This window comes from Lissotriton vulgaris, chromosome 4_1 (assembly GCF_964263255.1).
Source record: "Lissotriton vulgaris chromosome 4_1, aLisVul1.2, whole genome shotgun sequence".
NCBI lineage: Eukaryota > Metazoa > Chordata > Amphibia > Caudata > Salamandridae > Lissotriton > Lissotriton vulgaris.
Window position 1 is genome coordinate 2,128,695,861 of NC_141691.1, and position 14,325 is coordinate 2,128,710,185.

A 14,325-nucleotide genomic window follows, 5' to 3' on the forward strand; every position below is an offset into this window, starting at 1 on the left:
CCCTTCTCCCCCTCCCTCCAGCCTTCCCTCTACACCTCCCTCCCTCCGCACTTCCTTCCTACCCTCTCTTTGTCCTTCCCTCCATCCTTCCTTCCACCCTTTCCTCCTTCCTACCCTCCATCCGTCTCTCCATCCTTCCCTACCTCCATCCAGCCTTCCCTCCACACTTCCCTCCCTATGCACTTCTTTCCTACCCTCTCTTTGTCATTCCCTCCATCCTTTCCTCCGCACTTCCCTCAAACCACACTTCCCTCCTTCCTACCCTTCAACCCTACCTCCATCCCTCCCTCCGCCCTTTCCTCCTTCCCTCCTTCCCTCCCTCCATCCCTTCTTCCTTCCTTCCTTCCTTCCTTCCTTCCTTCCTTCCTTCCTTCCTTCCTTCCATCGTTTCTTCCTTCCTTCCTTCCTTCCTTCCTTCCTTCTTTCCTTCCTTCCTTCCTTCCCTCCTTCCTTCCTTCCTTCCTTCCTTCCTTCCTTCCGTCCTTCCTTACTTCCTTCCTTTCTTCCTTCCCTTCCTCCATCTCACCTTCTTTTTCTTTGGCATCTCTGTAAGCTTATCACTTGCAGGGTGTCGACTGAGGGAAGAGGGAGGATACAGGGAAGAGGGGGAGTATTTCCGTTAAAACAAAAGAAATAGTCAGAGAAGTGTTGGCATCTTGCAGAGGGAAAAGGGCGGAGCCATCTCATATTGTTTAAACTGGGATCAAGAAGAAGGACCAAGGGGTAGTTAAAAAAAAAAAACTACGGAAGGATTGTGACCAATATTTGTGTTCCACGGAAATGTTGTATTAAAAGAGTCTTTTTACATGGCTTCGCTACCATGATGCTGCTTTTGCACACGTTACTACATGACTTTATTTTTTCAAGACTCTGTTTATGACTTTCGCATGAGAATAAGAAACTAGTCGGTTTGGGGATTTTGGGTACTAAGGTTATAGGTTGGTACACCCCTATACACCGAGGTCCTGTCTTCCTGCGCATAGTTCAGGGATTCTTGATCGGGGCGAGGGTGTTGGCGCAGTCGTCGATCCACTGTCTGAAGTTTTGGGCGGCGGCGTCTGTGTCGGTGGGGTTGGTGGGTGGGTTCGGTCCTGGTAGTGTGGCAAAGAGCAGTTAGGAGTTACTGGAGGAACAAGTGTTAAGCATTTCAGAGTATCAACATGGACAATAAGTCATTGATATGACTCGATAGAAATCAGATTAAAAAAAAGTAAAATAAATTATATGTTTTATCTTAATTTATATTTTTTTAAACTTGGATGGCATACATGCAAGAGTTATGGATTTTAGAAGCAATAAAAATCAGTGCAAAATAACACAGTAAAACTTCATCTATGCTGTCAATGGGAAAAGCCACTAGAGAAAATTGGTCGAGCTGCTTGGAACCCTTACTGGGTAAAGCCACAACAGTCGGTTCCGTTTTCCCTGGCCCCTAGGGCCACGGTGCAGAGGTGTCCTGGCTGTCCTTGGTGCTGAACAGGGGCCCCTTGAGAGCTCCCTTTACCACTTTGACATTGCTGCTGAGAACAAGATGTAAAAATAAATTGTGGGGCCACTGCTGATGTCAGACGAATGTATGATGGAGTTCCCTCTTGGTGCAGCATCGAGTAACTGGCAAGGAACAAGCCTAGAGCACATGTTTACTTTGATGTCCTGTGGTCCAGGGGAACACAGTAACTGTCTAAAACTTTGGGAAAGGCAGGACTATAGTTCCCACAATGCACTAGACTATCTGGATTTGTGCAACACCTCTGAGGGCCTGATGGCCAGCCATTTTTCTGATCCAGAGAGTTGATTTTCCTGAAGTTTGCAGGGGACTAGAGCCCCTTGTTCAAAGGCGTCTGAGGGAGCTTCCGGTGCTCACAGGGGTTCCAATTCCTCAGGGGATCCAAGAGATTGCTTAGGACAAGTCTTGGTGAGGTACTTCCAGGTGTGTTTCTTCAGGGACAGAGTATCTGTTAAAAGTCCTGTTGACGTCAACATGGGTCTCTTCAGGTGTCCTCTTTGATGTAGTTGGGTCATATTTGAGGTTCTGGTATTGGGGGGTCACTTAAATCCTAGATTTAGGAGAGGTTAGGGATATAAGAACTAGTGGCCAATGGGCTGCTAGCCCTTGCAGGTAATCCACACCTGAGATGATTATATCTGGGCTTGTAGTCACATTTCCAACCAGAAACCACTATTTCTACCACTTTTAAAAATGGCAGAGCTCTTCGTCATGGTAAAGCCAGGCGGCCCACCGTAGAGATGTGGGTATCCTTCCCGGGATGTACACTTGAAGGATATCTAACTTTCCCAACTGCCCAGGTGCAAATGTTCCTGGGGCAGTAGGAGAGCCGTTTACTCCTCTGGGAGAAAGACTGGATGTACATCAGAGGCTGGGCAGCCTTTGAAGCTCACCGCCTTGAGGTGCCACTTCACAGGTCTATCAGGGAGGGAGGATGTGTGACCTCATTCCTGCTGAGGCCTATGCTCCTGACTTCTGGGAGTTATCAGACTGTCTTGAAGGAGGTCAGTATTCTGTCTTGACAGAAGCAAGCCATCCAGAGCACAGAGGAACTGGAGCAACCAGTTGGGCAATATCTAAGCTAACCACCTGCGTGTACGCTGAATCGCCCTTCACAGGATAATAATGTCAGGGGTCAGGGTTCAGATGGTAACCAAACTAACCAGTTTTAGGCAGTATCATGATGGATCTACCAGCCCCAGGTCTGCCAGGGTGCAAGTCCATGTTATGCCCTGGACTGCCTATCATCACTTATAGTGTGCTTTAATGGTAAAGGCCACTATAGGGACATATGTACTTGCATTTACATGCCCAAAACGTTAATATAATGCACCCCTCCTCCTGGGCTCCAGGGGCTTCCTTACGGGTGACTGACGTTCATTAAAAGCAGTGCATTGATTTTGCCACACATGGTGAGGTCAAAGTCGAAATGGAGTAGTTTACACTGCTCCTGTGGTCTCTAGTGGCAGGCCTGCTGTAGGTAGTTTACTTGGGTCACTCAGGTTGGCACAACAGTAATGGAAGCACTAGGGACCCCTTTACCACCCATGCCATGGGTACCACTGGAATGATATACTAGGAACTTATAACAGGGGTAAAGTCTTTGCTAATTGGGATTGTCAATTCATTCATACTGGTTTTAGAGAGAGAGCACTGACCATAGCTGCCCCCTCCATATTTGGAGGTCTGATTTGAGAACGGTCAATTGATTGCCACCTTGGGTTTCTGAGAAATCATCGGCAAGCCTAAGCGTCCAGAAGAGGTGGGCACATGGGGACAGTGATCCGGTTGTGATGGAGGTGAATTACTCCCCCACAACTACTGATGCAGTTTCCTTAAGGAACACATTGCAGATTTGAGACTATCCTGCAAGCCTTATTGGATGTTAAGTCTACGTTGGAGCAAAAAATAGATGCTGTGGCCCTGGAACTAGGGTTAGTAAGAGTGGATCACAGAAAATAGTCGGAACATCAAGTGGCAATCAATGAATCTGCAATAGCAACCATGAGACCTTCAGTGCAAGTCATGCAGACACAAACTCAGGTGCTGAAAAAGGATATAGCAGGCGATCGGATGGTCGCTTTTGTAGAAATAATGCACGCAAGTCAGGGTACCGGAGAGAGTAGATGTCCCCAGCACAGATTTTTACCTGGAAAAAGGCACCGCAACAGTGCCAGCCAGTAATCAATCCAGCTTCTTCTCCATAGAGCAAGCATGCAGGGTCTCTAGATAATCCCCACTGCCTGGGGAAACCTAGGCCACTCTCAAACCAGGGGTTGCGCAGCTGTTTAAGTACCAGAATAGAAACAAAATCCTCCAGGTCTCTCACAGCAAGGGCTCTTGGACTGTTGAGAAGTACAAAGTGCGCATACCTAGTGATTTAATGACTGAGGCAGGTGCGGCCCGTGCAGGTCAGAGTGGTGCGACCTGGAGGGATTTGAATGGACGATGATGAGGGAAAATTAATTATTTATTTAATTTTCCCTGGTCGTCGCTCGTTGAAAATCCCTCTACAGGGCCCCACCGCTCTTACCTGCGTGGTCTGCGGCTGGACTGAGGACCAGAAAGAGACACAAATTGTCCCTGGAGTTCAAGAAAGATGACAACAACTAAACTTACGCTTTTCATTGACGCTCTTGGCCAAGCTCCACATACTGGATGGCAGTATCACTAGATACTTCACCACCCCAAGTGAGGTCTGGACTTGACTTGAGTCCAAAGGGGAGCATTGAACAAATGGCCATCTGGACTCCGATGCTGGATGACATACCAGGAAGGGCAGTCATACAGAATTTAGGAGAATGTGCAATGAATCCACCTCAGAGCAAACCACAAGAGGACAGCAAAAGAAGAAGAGGAAGAAGAATCACAGTATAGCCCTGAAGTGAGGCCACCAAGTGACAAAGAGGCTTCCCCTCAGGAGAGGAGGTAAAGAATGCATTTTGTGCTAATATGCTACAGGGCACGTAGAGCTGTAGCCAACAACTACTCGCTCTTTCTTAGTTTGTTGTTCCTTTGCTTCTGCAGCAGGAATTCTTTCCCAAATCAAGAGTAATAGCATAATTTGGATAATTTTGCATCACAGGGTAATGCGTAATTACTGAAATTAGTCTGGTTACTCTGGTGTAATTAGAATTTATGTAACCAGAAGGGGGTATTAATTAACACACTAAATTACAGCACCTGCGGCGTGTCATTATTCGTCAATTAGTACAGAGGTGAAACGGTGCAACAGGTGAGGGAGAAACCCCTAAAACCCTCCAATGAGAACCACAAGGTCCGAAATGCAAAGCGGTCAAATGCTGTGCACACACGTTCGTGTGGTTTGGAAAATCTGATCCAAAGTAGAAAGCCAAACAAGTCTAGTCTCAATGCAAATGCTCTTTTGTTCCCTTTTTATTACGGAAACATCACAAAGTCCAGCCAACACGTGTTTCGTCTTTGGGGTGTAAACCCTAGACTTCTTCAGGGCTGGAAATGACCGAAACAGGACTCATAAAATATGAGTGTATTTGGTAAAGCATATCACAATTGGCGCACACTGTGAAACGGTGTGACCCAGAGGAGTCGCACCACAGGTTCAGGGTGCTAAGTAAGTGGGAGATCTCATTTGGAAGAAAGTGGGAACTAAACATGAAGTGACTCCAGGGATGTGGGGAAAGTGATTGGTGAATGGACCTCAAGGCCAAAGTAAAAAACAGGACGTGGTATCACATACTGAGTGTTGAAGATGTAAGTCAAAACAGAGGATATGGTGGCCTGACGCAGGTTTAATGTGGTGCAGGGCTTTACAACGTGACGCATCTCCCTAGATGCGTCACATTATAAATAAGTCACAACGGTAGCGTAAATGTGTTGCAAGGGGCTTGTAAATCTGCCCCTTCATGAACTTAAGGCAGACTCACACAAAAGCAAAATGTCACTTAATTAATATTAACCAAAATGGCGACCATGTTTAAGAGCCTGTACATGCAGTAAGGTGCTAATAAACAGCTGGTTCCTGCCCCAAGTTACATTAAAAGTAAAACATTTCAGGGATACCCCGTCCCATCTAAGGTGGGGCAACTTTTACTAATTTAGCATTCCCAGGGATAGAGTACAAACAAGGCCCCATATAAACTCTCCGTTGGGAGTGTAGATGTGAGCACTGAATATATGCTGAGAGGGTTGAATGAAGCACTGTGGCCATGTCAGCATGGAGGCATCCCCTGATCTGGTGGAGCCTCTTGCTGCCCAGTTCTCCCTGCCAGGCAGGCACTGAGCTCTAGATAAGGTGGGTGGTTCACCGCTTGTGATAGCAGAGGGTGGACTCCACCATCTCAGCTGAGTTCTTATACCCCTTTGCATGAACATCACTCAACCCACCCTCTGAATCCTCATAAATCTGTCATTTCTGAGTTGAGTTGAGGCCACCAGATACACTCAATTTCACATTCTGTGCTGGATTTTAATGATTCACCTAGAACTACTGGCAGGTCTGATGAGGGAGAGAGGGAGGTGCTTTTCTTAAACATGTTTGTAGGGAGGTGATCAATCTGGGGGTTCATCAAGAAGAGTTCCCCCAAAAGGACACACATATTTTGTGCTGTCTATGGCTGTGTCAAGTTTTGGTCACCAGGTCAGTCAACGAGTCATCATAAACTATCCCAAATGTTAATAGACACATCCTGAAGTCAGCTGGCTAGCCTGAAAGAGTTCAGAGTTGATTATGAGCACTAGCTTTTGAGTGTGATCTGGTAGCACACAAGCCACAGTAGACACAAAGAGATAACAATGGGGGCACATGAATATTCAAAAGAATTGACAACAATTGTTCTCACACATTAGATTCCTTTGCAATGAATCTAACCTGTTCCTTCTGGTCCTTTGCTCACAGGGGGAGCTGATTCTGTCCGGTTGGTGAATTCCGGGGACGCCTGCCGTGGGAGAGTGGAGATCAAACACGAGAATCGCTGGGGGACGGTCTGTGATAACGACTGGGACAGGAAGGATGCTGAGGTGGTCTGTAGACAGCTCAACTGTGGATCAGCATCCAGTGCAGAAACAAGAAATGACATATTTGGAAGTGGCGTCTTCCCCGTGTGGATGAGTGACGTCAGGTGCACTGGAGCAGAAAAGTCTCTCTTCGATTGTCCACGCGCTGCCTGGGGAGTCAACAGCTGCCCGTTCAGGTGGGATGGTGGAGTGCAGTGCACAGGTAATAGAAGCCAACAGCAATCCTTCAACTCCATCAATAGCCACAAACTAATTAAAACAGTAGAGTTGGATTATTCAAAAAATGCACAAGTCATAACAACAACGCATTACTATCAGAAATCATGAGAAAATGAATGAAACAAGAAAATATTCATCTTACTTGATGCAGAAAAGTAATTTTTCAAACTGAATTGGATTTATTAAGGGCTGGAGAGTCCAGCGATGTCCTTCAGAGATTGCCTTCAGAGATTGCAAAGTCTTTGAAGGCAACACAAGTAGAAGGAGAACTAGTGCAATAACCCTATATGCAGATAACTTACATCTAGCATCAGACCCTGTCACTTCTGTCCCTTCAGTATGTGCAGGTTATAAGGTAAAGACGTGTCCATCTCAAGGCACAACCAAGAGTTGGAACAGATTAGTTTTTTCTTTTCAAACTTAGATTGTTTTTTAATTCTATATTGAAAAGCAACAGCAGGCTCTAGGCATGTTTTTCATACAATAACTCAATCATAGTCATGAGAAAAGATATATAAAGATGATGCTAAAGACATCATGGAAGAAAGAAGCGTTAATTGAAGTGTTTTTTTCCCCACGCAGCAGCCATAGATTTTTACCTAATTTAAACCTTCCAGAGCAGGTAGAATGAAGAGAAATATTTTTTGCATTCTGCAGCACATATCGAAAGATGAAAACGCCTCTCAGAATTGTTTTTGTGCAGGGAGGTGCTGGGAGGCATATTCCTCTTTCTATGTGTCCTGCATTCTGCAACACACATACAAAGAGGGGGAGCACCCACGTAATGCCCAAGGAATGCCAACTCAGGGCTGAGTAATATAATGCAGCGATTTGTGCTGTGTTTCACTACTCCTGATGTTTTAAGCCACTCAGAGCCACACAAAGTGGCTTTGCATTGCTTTAAAAAAACTGACATGGAGGTTTGCGTCACACATGTGCAAACACAAGGAGATGATGGATGGAGTGATGACACTTTTCAGACACTCAACCCCAGACACAGATCTACGTTGAATCCAACATCATTCTTTAACTCACTCCGCCACCTCAGTTCAGACCCAGCTATATGCAAATCAGCCTTGACTCTGTGCCTCATGGAACAGTCCAGACCGAACTGCCAAGCCAGGTTTTCCCTGAACCAGAAACAAGCATCCTGGGACCGGTTTCGGGTCGATGTAAAGAACTTGGGGGCATATCTATAAGGCACCACGATAAATATCACTAATTGCGCTTAGCGCGATTGAAGTTATCACCCGCTATCACTGGATATTATCGCTGAGGTAGCGCGTTATCAACAATAGCTATCTCCAAAGCGATAAAATATCCAGTGATAGCGGCGAAATGCTGCAACATCGCTGGTAATCCAGCAATAACATTTCAGCGATAGGGTAGTCCTTGTTGATATGCCTTGGGTGATTCAGCATGATAATCCACCCCCATAGGGCAATATGGGTAAGTCAGCAAAATAATCTGGCGTAAGGAACCAGCGTTAATTGGCTCTTTGTGCGACTTTCACAGTCGCAACGTGGGAATGGGGCATCCTTGTTGATATCGCAAAGCCGCGTTATCGATGTTCTGACATGTAGTGAATATCAGGAATGCCTACCTGTCATGCAGCTCTGTGGCACTTACTGGAGGTACCTGGTGAGCTATTTGGACCCTAGGGGCCATCAGGATTCAAGGGGACTTAATACCCCAACTTATAACACACCACGGGGTGCGTTTGCACAGTGGTGTGGGAAGGGGGAGGGCCCTGAAGTGACATGTGTGCAAACAAGCCCTGAGGCCAGGCCTCTTTTTACATCTCTCTGCAACGCAGGCTTCTGGTGCTTACTGGAGGTACCTAGTGTGCTAGTTGGCCCCCAGAGGGCCCTTAGGATTGAAGGGGAATTAATTCCCCAACTTAAAACACCCCATAGCGCGTTTTGAGAGGTAGTTTTAATCCCCCTGCCCTATTATGTGCTAGTTACCTATATTCAAAAAATTCGCATTAACATAACACATGGTCATTAATCCCAAGTTGGCAAAATTTCTTTCAAAAGATTCTTTACTTATTTGCATTTTTTATCTATTCAAAAAAAGTGCGAGCTAGAGACATTCAACATTCAACACCATTAGCACATATTACAAACAGTAAACACATGAATAAATTAAATAGAATCATATAACCATCAAGTGAAAGACATTAAATGAAAAACATTCATATAGACACCATAAATAGACACGAGGGGGGAAAAAAGAAGATGCCTCCAACTATTGCATTTATGGGGCACCAGTCCTAGTATATTATAAACAGGCAAGCAGCCAATTGGTACTTTTAATGGGCATGCCTCTCAGCCACACTGGAAAAATGTTATTTATATCAGGGTCGCATTAGCAAGAACAAATGATTTAGACTTTTTTTCTGCAGCACCCATGAAAATTCTTATTCCAGCGTGGGGTCAACGCGTTTCGAACTCTTATAACATTTGGTAGGTTATCCTCAGGACAGCGACTGGAGGTGGCCTGTAAATCTTTATTTCTTCCTTTCTGTATTGGTGTAGCTTCTTCACAGAGGAGGCTGGGGACCCTATAGCTGCAGTTTTGGCTTTGAGATGGGGATCCCTCTCTCATTGGTTGATCGCGATAATATCGCAGACGGGGGCGCTGTGCTTTTAATCCTGGTATCGTCAAGTTAAAGGGACAAGGTGTCGCAGTGTGAGCTCTGGTTTTCGATGTCCGGCGTCATTCAACAATTGATCTGAAACAAGGATACAGCTAAACTCGCTATTACTTCTGCGTTCTCCTTCTGGCAGCAACGCCAATTGGCCGATTGTATTTCATTTATTCATGTGTTTACTGTTTGTAATATGTGTTAATGGTGTTGAATGTTTTTTTGACAACAATGTCTCTTGCTCGCACATTTTTTAAATAGATAAAAAAAATGTAAATAAGTAAAGAATGTTTTGAAAGAAACGTTGCCAACTTGGGATTATTGACCAGGTGTGGTGTTAATGCGAATTTTTTGAATATAGGTACCTGGCCAACTATTGTCGTTTATCCAGTTAGAGGGGTCTAGGCCAGGTTACAACTAGACCCAAGCCTTTATCGGTTCCACTATTATGTACTAGGGCCTTACAGACGAGGTCATGCTAATCACAGGGATACCCCAACGCATAGTGTTCCCTAGTGTATGTAGGTGTTTTCACTTTATTTAAGTGTCTTTTAGCATAGCACTGGCCCTAGGCCTGGTTAGTCAGAGTCAGTTACCACCAGTACCCATCTGAAAAAGATGTGGGTACAGGATGATTTTGCAGCAAGGCCTCTTTCTGCTCCTCTGTTGGTTCTTTCTGCACATGTCTTGCTTCTTCCTGCACTTTTCTTCGTCTTTGTGGACTTCTGTTGCTTCTTTCTGCATTTGTTTTGCTTCTTTCTGTGTGTTTTTTCTACTTTCTTCACATGTCCTACCTCTGTAGGCATAGTGTGGTAAATATTTTACCGTATCATTTTTCCATATAATTACAAGTACAAGAATAGCTCAATAAAATGAAAGGCAGAGTCCGGGGTGTCTGAGTCTTAAAGGGCTTTAATTCAGAAATGACTCGAGTCAATGGAGATCTATTCCATCAATACAAGGGTTCGGGTATGCAAGGGAAGATGTCAGGAAAGATGTCAACGATTTATTCACAGTACATGGCATATATAGTAAAATGACACAATAGCATTTCATACAGTAGGCGTGACTAGTGAAATGTATATGATAAGAACACACGTGCGTAGCAAAAAGGCGTGACCATGGGTGTGCACAGAGGCGTGAACTAGAAACGTCACAGAAAAGTGTCATAAGTGGGTGGATGCTTAGTGAATTCTTGCAGAGTCAGCTGAAACCTATGGCCAGGATGCGCGCGCAGCTAATATGACGTGTGATTGACGTGCGTCTGGAGAAAGCTAAGAGTCTGACTTTTAACACTAGTAGAAGAGACATAAGTCTGGCATGTCAGATCGACCTGTTCCTAAAACATACCTGATATCTTGTGTTTGGAGGATGTTTATACTGGAGGAAAAGGTCTTTCGGGCAGAGGCTATGCTACACTGAATGTATGCGTGTCTAGGTGCAGATGCGCGAAGCCAGGGCCTACCATGGTAACGGGAGCAATGAATTTCATGAGGAGGACAGGAAGGCTTTACCCTTTACTCTGCAGCCGGGGAGCTGTTTACTTATTTTACTAGACAGGAATGTGTTTTCGAGGAGGCTGAGCTGGCTACGCTGATAACTTGAAGGCAAAATACTGTTTTTGGCAGGCAGGGCAGGCCGAGCCGGGCACCGCTCGCTTGGCAGGAAGTAAGGCAGAGGTCATGGATGCATTTCATCTCCACGTTGCAGATTTCGGAGACAGAGACGGGAAAAGTGGTTCAATGGCAGGAATCAGGGCCTAACTCGGCAGAGCCAGGAAAACGTGAAAGTGCACCATGTAAAGACGGTGGCAAGGCATACTTAGGAACTGAATTATCAATCCATTCATGGTGGATCTGATAGAGGACATGTTAACGTTGGACGCAAATGTATTTGCGTCTTCAAATTCGGTTGCGGAGGGAAGTTACATGCACTTTAACTCATACATGGAGACGATGGGGTACTCGTTAGGGGACATAACTGACCATAAAAATTCCAATTACCTCATTCCCTCCTTGTCCCCTATGGACCCATTAGGATATATCTATTTTCATGAGACCATCTATTTGTTCGTATAACATCATTTGTTCTTCTTTCTTTAATCGGGAATGGGAACGTGAACTTGAGTGGGGAATACAAGCTGTGGTGCACAAGCCGCAAATCGCTGGCCCACATTGAAGACATAAACAGCAACTGAATACAATAGCCAATATAATCCCTAGGAATGACAATAGCTTCCATCCCCAGGCTGTTACTACACCCCAGAGCCAACCGGACCAAGTCCAGGAGCCTGGGTTCTGGTGTATCTGATGGGCAATTTCGTGAAGTCTGGTGATGGCCTTATAGACCGAAGGCGCGTTATTAGGAATAAACACGCAACAACTGGATCCGATGACTCTACAAGCCCCGCCCCTATCGGCCAGGATGACGTCAAGGACAAGGCGGTTCTGAAGAACAACAAGTCTCATAGCAGACTGCTCTTCTGTTAAGTTGCCCAAAGCTGAAGTAGTCTCATTCACTACTGCTTCGAGAATTCTGGTTAATTTACGTATCAATTTACTATTGGACACTGTGCCTAAATAGGGAAAGAATCCTTTATTGAAATCAGTATATTGTTCCCATGCGGTTTCAGTAAAATCAACTAATGGGAGGTCTCTTTTGTGCCTAACTAGATTGAGGCGGGAATTTCTGTGATAATCAGATGGGGCTAGAAAAACTGGTGGCAATAAGAATGCAATGTAACAGGTACCATCCCAGTCTAGAGGTAAACGTACATAAGCTGTATGACCACAAATGAAGTAGGAATGTCGGGAAGCTTTGAATGTAGACTTGCCTTTATCACTGAATTCGATCACAGTAGTACATTCACTATGACCTAGGTGTACTGAACCATTCTTTTTGACACATAATTCACCTTTGACTGGTAATACTGACATAGATGGCAAGTCCGGACTAGTTTCTGACTGAACATTTAGAATCATGAGGTTGAGTGTAAAATTGCCTAATCCATACACTTCGTTTTCTAGGTCGGTCCCTGTCCTTTGGGGAAGACCCTCCTTGTCTGGGAAACATGCCTTATTCATAACTGTGTTCAGATTTCCCCATACCCAATTGCCCTGGAAAACTATGGAATCAGCATCTACAGAATTAATTAAACTAAACCATGCACCACAGGAACCATTGTGTGTAAACGGGTAAGGAAAGAGGGGCAGAGCTCCCTTGTAGTTCTGATAGGGTGGGAGTCGGCCACATATCCAACAGTTAGTAGCATTGTTGATCTGGTGAGAATGGTGTAACATACGAATGAATGTATTGTTGCGCAGCACAAGTCGATAAGACAGTTCGTGTGGAGGTAGTTCACTAAACGTGTGTTCTGCAGTGTCATTAGAAAAAGAATGTGCAATCGGAAAATACAGGTACAACATCAAGCTGATGCCAATTAACGTAAGACTCAGGAAAAACATAATAATCAGGGTGCAGATGCACCTACTACGGAGATTTTTACAGTAATGATTTCTTTTCATGATCTCCTGTCTATCTCTCTCTCTATTTGGGTCTAACTTGAACATTGTCAGAAACTGCCTAACCGCTTCACCCGAGGGGGACTTAAACAATTAAACTGTCTGACTTACTAGACCTCAGTTTTTGTCTGTACTCCTCTTGGGGAGTTTTCTCTCGAAAAGGGAGTTTGGTATCTGTCTCTGGTACTTGAGAGTTCTGGGAGTCAGGGTTTGGCGGAAGTCCATGAAATTTCTTCACGTGACTGGAGTGTACCCAGCCCTTCCTCCCCTCTAGCTTTACTGCAATCTTCGGCTCCTTCCAGCGGGGCTCCAAAGGACTCGTCCTATCGAAGTTCCGAACAACAACAGTATCCCCCGGGACCAGTGCATGTGGCTTCACCTCGGTGTTGTCTGGGAAGGCTGCAGCAACCTGTGAACGACAAGATTGTAGTGCAGACATCAAGGAAGCAAGGTAATCTGTCAGCATAGTACTTTCGACATCGGTGATTTTTCTCGGCAGAGGCGTCCCCCACATATTAGGAGGTCTACCGAAGACCACCTCATACGGGGATAGCCCTGTCCTAGAATGGGCTACCATTCTCATATAAAACAGTGCAACTGGTAATGCTACTATCCAATCTACGCCTTTCTCTTTACACACTTTTGCAAGGCGAGTTTTCAGAGTCTGATTGTGGCGCTCCACGAGACCTGCTGCCTCTGGATGCCGGACACAGTGAAACTTCCACTGGTACCCCAATAGAAGCGAGATCTGCTTCATCAGTTCAGACGAGAATGGCTGACCGTTGTCTGAATACACAACACGGGGCAAACCGTATTGAGGGAAAAATTCACGAACCAGCTGCCTGGCAGTGGTCGGGGCAGTGTAATCTGGGACGGGATATGCTTCTGTCCATCGGGATAGGGCACTTACAACTACGAGGACATACTTGAAACCTCGGCATCTGTCCATCTGGATATAATCCATCTGGAGGACTTCAAAAGGATAGTCAGGAGGATGAAATCCACCTTGCTCTACGGGAATCCCTTTTCCTGGATTGAACTGACAACAGATCATGCAGGTACGCACTTTCTGTTTTGCTGCTGCTCGTAAATGCTTGTTGAACCAGAGATTCTGTAAACTGTCTAACATGGCTTTTTCACCTAAATGTGCTGGGCTATGTGCAGTGTTGATGATAACTTGAACCATAGAGTCGGGGAGGAACCATGTGGTTTTTCCCCTCGTCATCCAACCTTGATCTGTCTGGACCCCTCCTTGTTCAGCCCATTTCTTGATCTCGTCTGGAGTAGCATGTGTCTGTATGTCAATGACATCTAGTGCGGGGTCCCTGACTGTCATGCTGTGTGTCAGTGATGATACATCAGTCTTTGTCATATCAGTCGTCTGTGTATGAGTCTGTGCTGTATATTTCGCTGTCTGATCTGCAAAGTCGTTA

At 45.3% G+C, this 14,325-nt stretch overlaps 1 protein-coding gene across 1 annotated transcript in view; it reads left to right on the top strand.

Moving 5' to 3' along the window:
* LOC147725203 (CD5 antigen-like) overlaps positions 1–14,325 on the top strand; it is a 223,214-nt gene that overhangs the window by 189,302 nt on the left and 19,587 nt on the right. Inside the window, exon 4 of the mRNA XM_086967130.1 lies at positions 6,384–6,704. Coding sequence (XP_086823256.1) covers positions 6,384–6,704 — 321 coding nt within the window. The remainder of the gene's footprint in view (positions 1–6,383; positions 6,705–14,325) is intronic.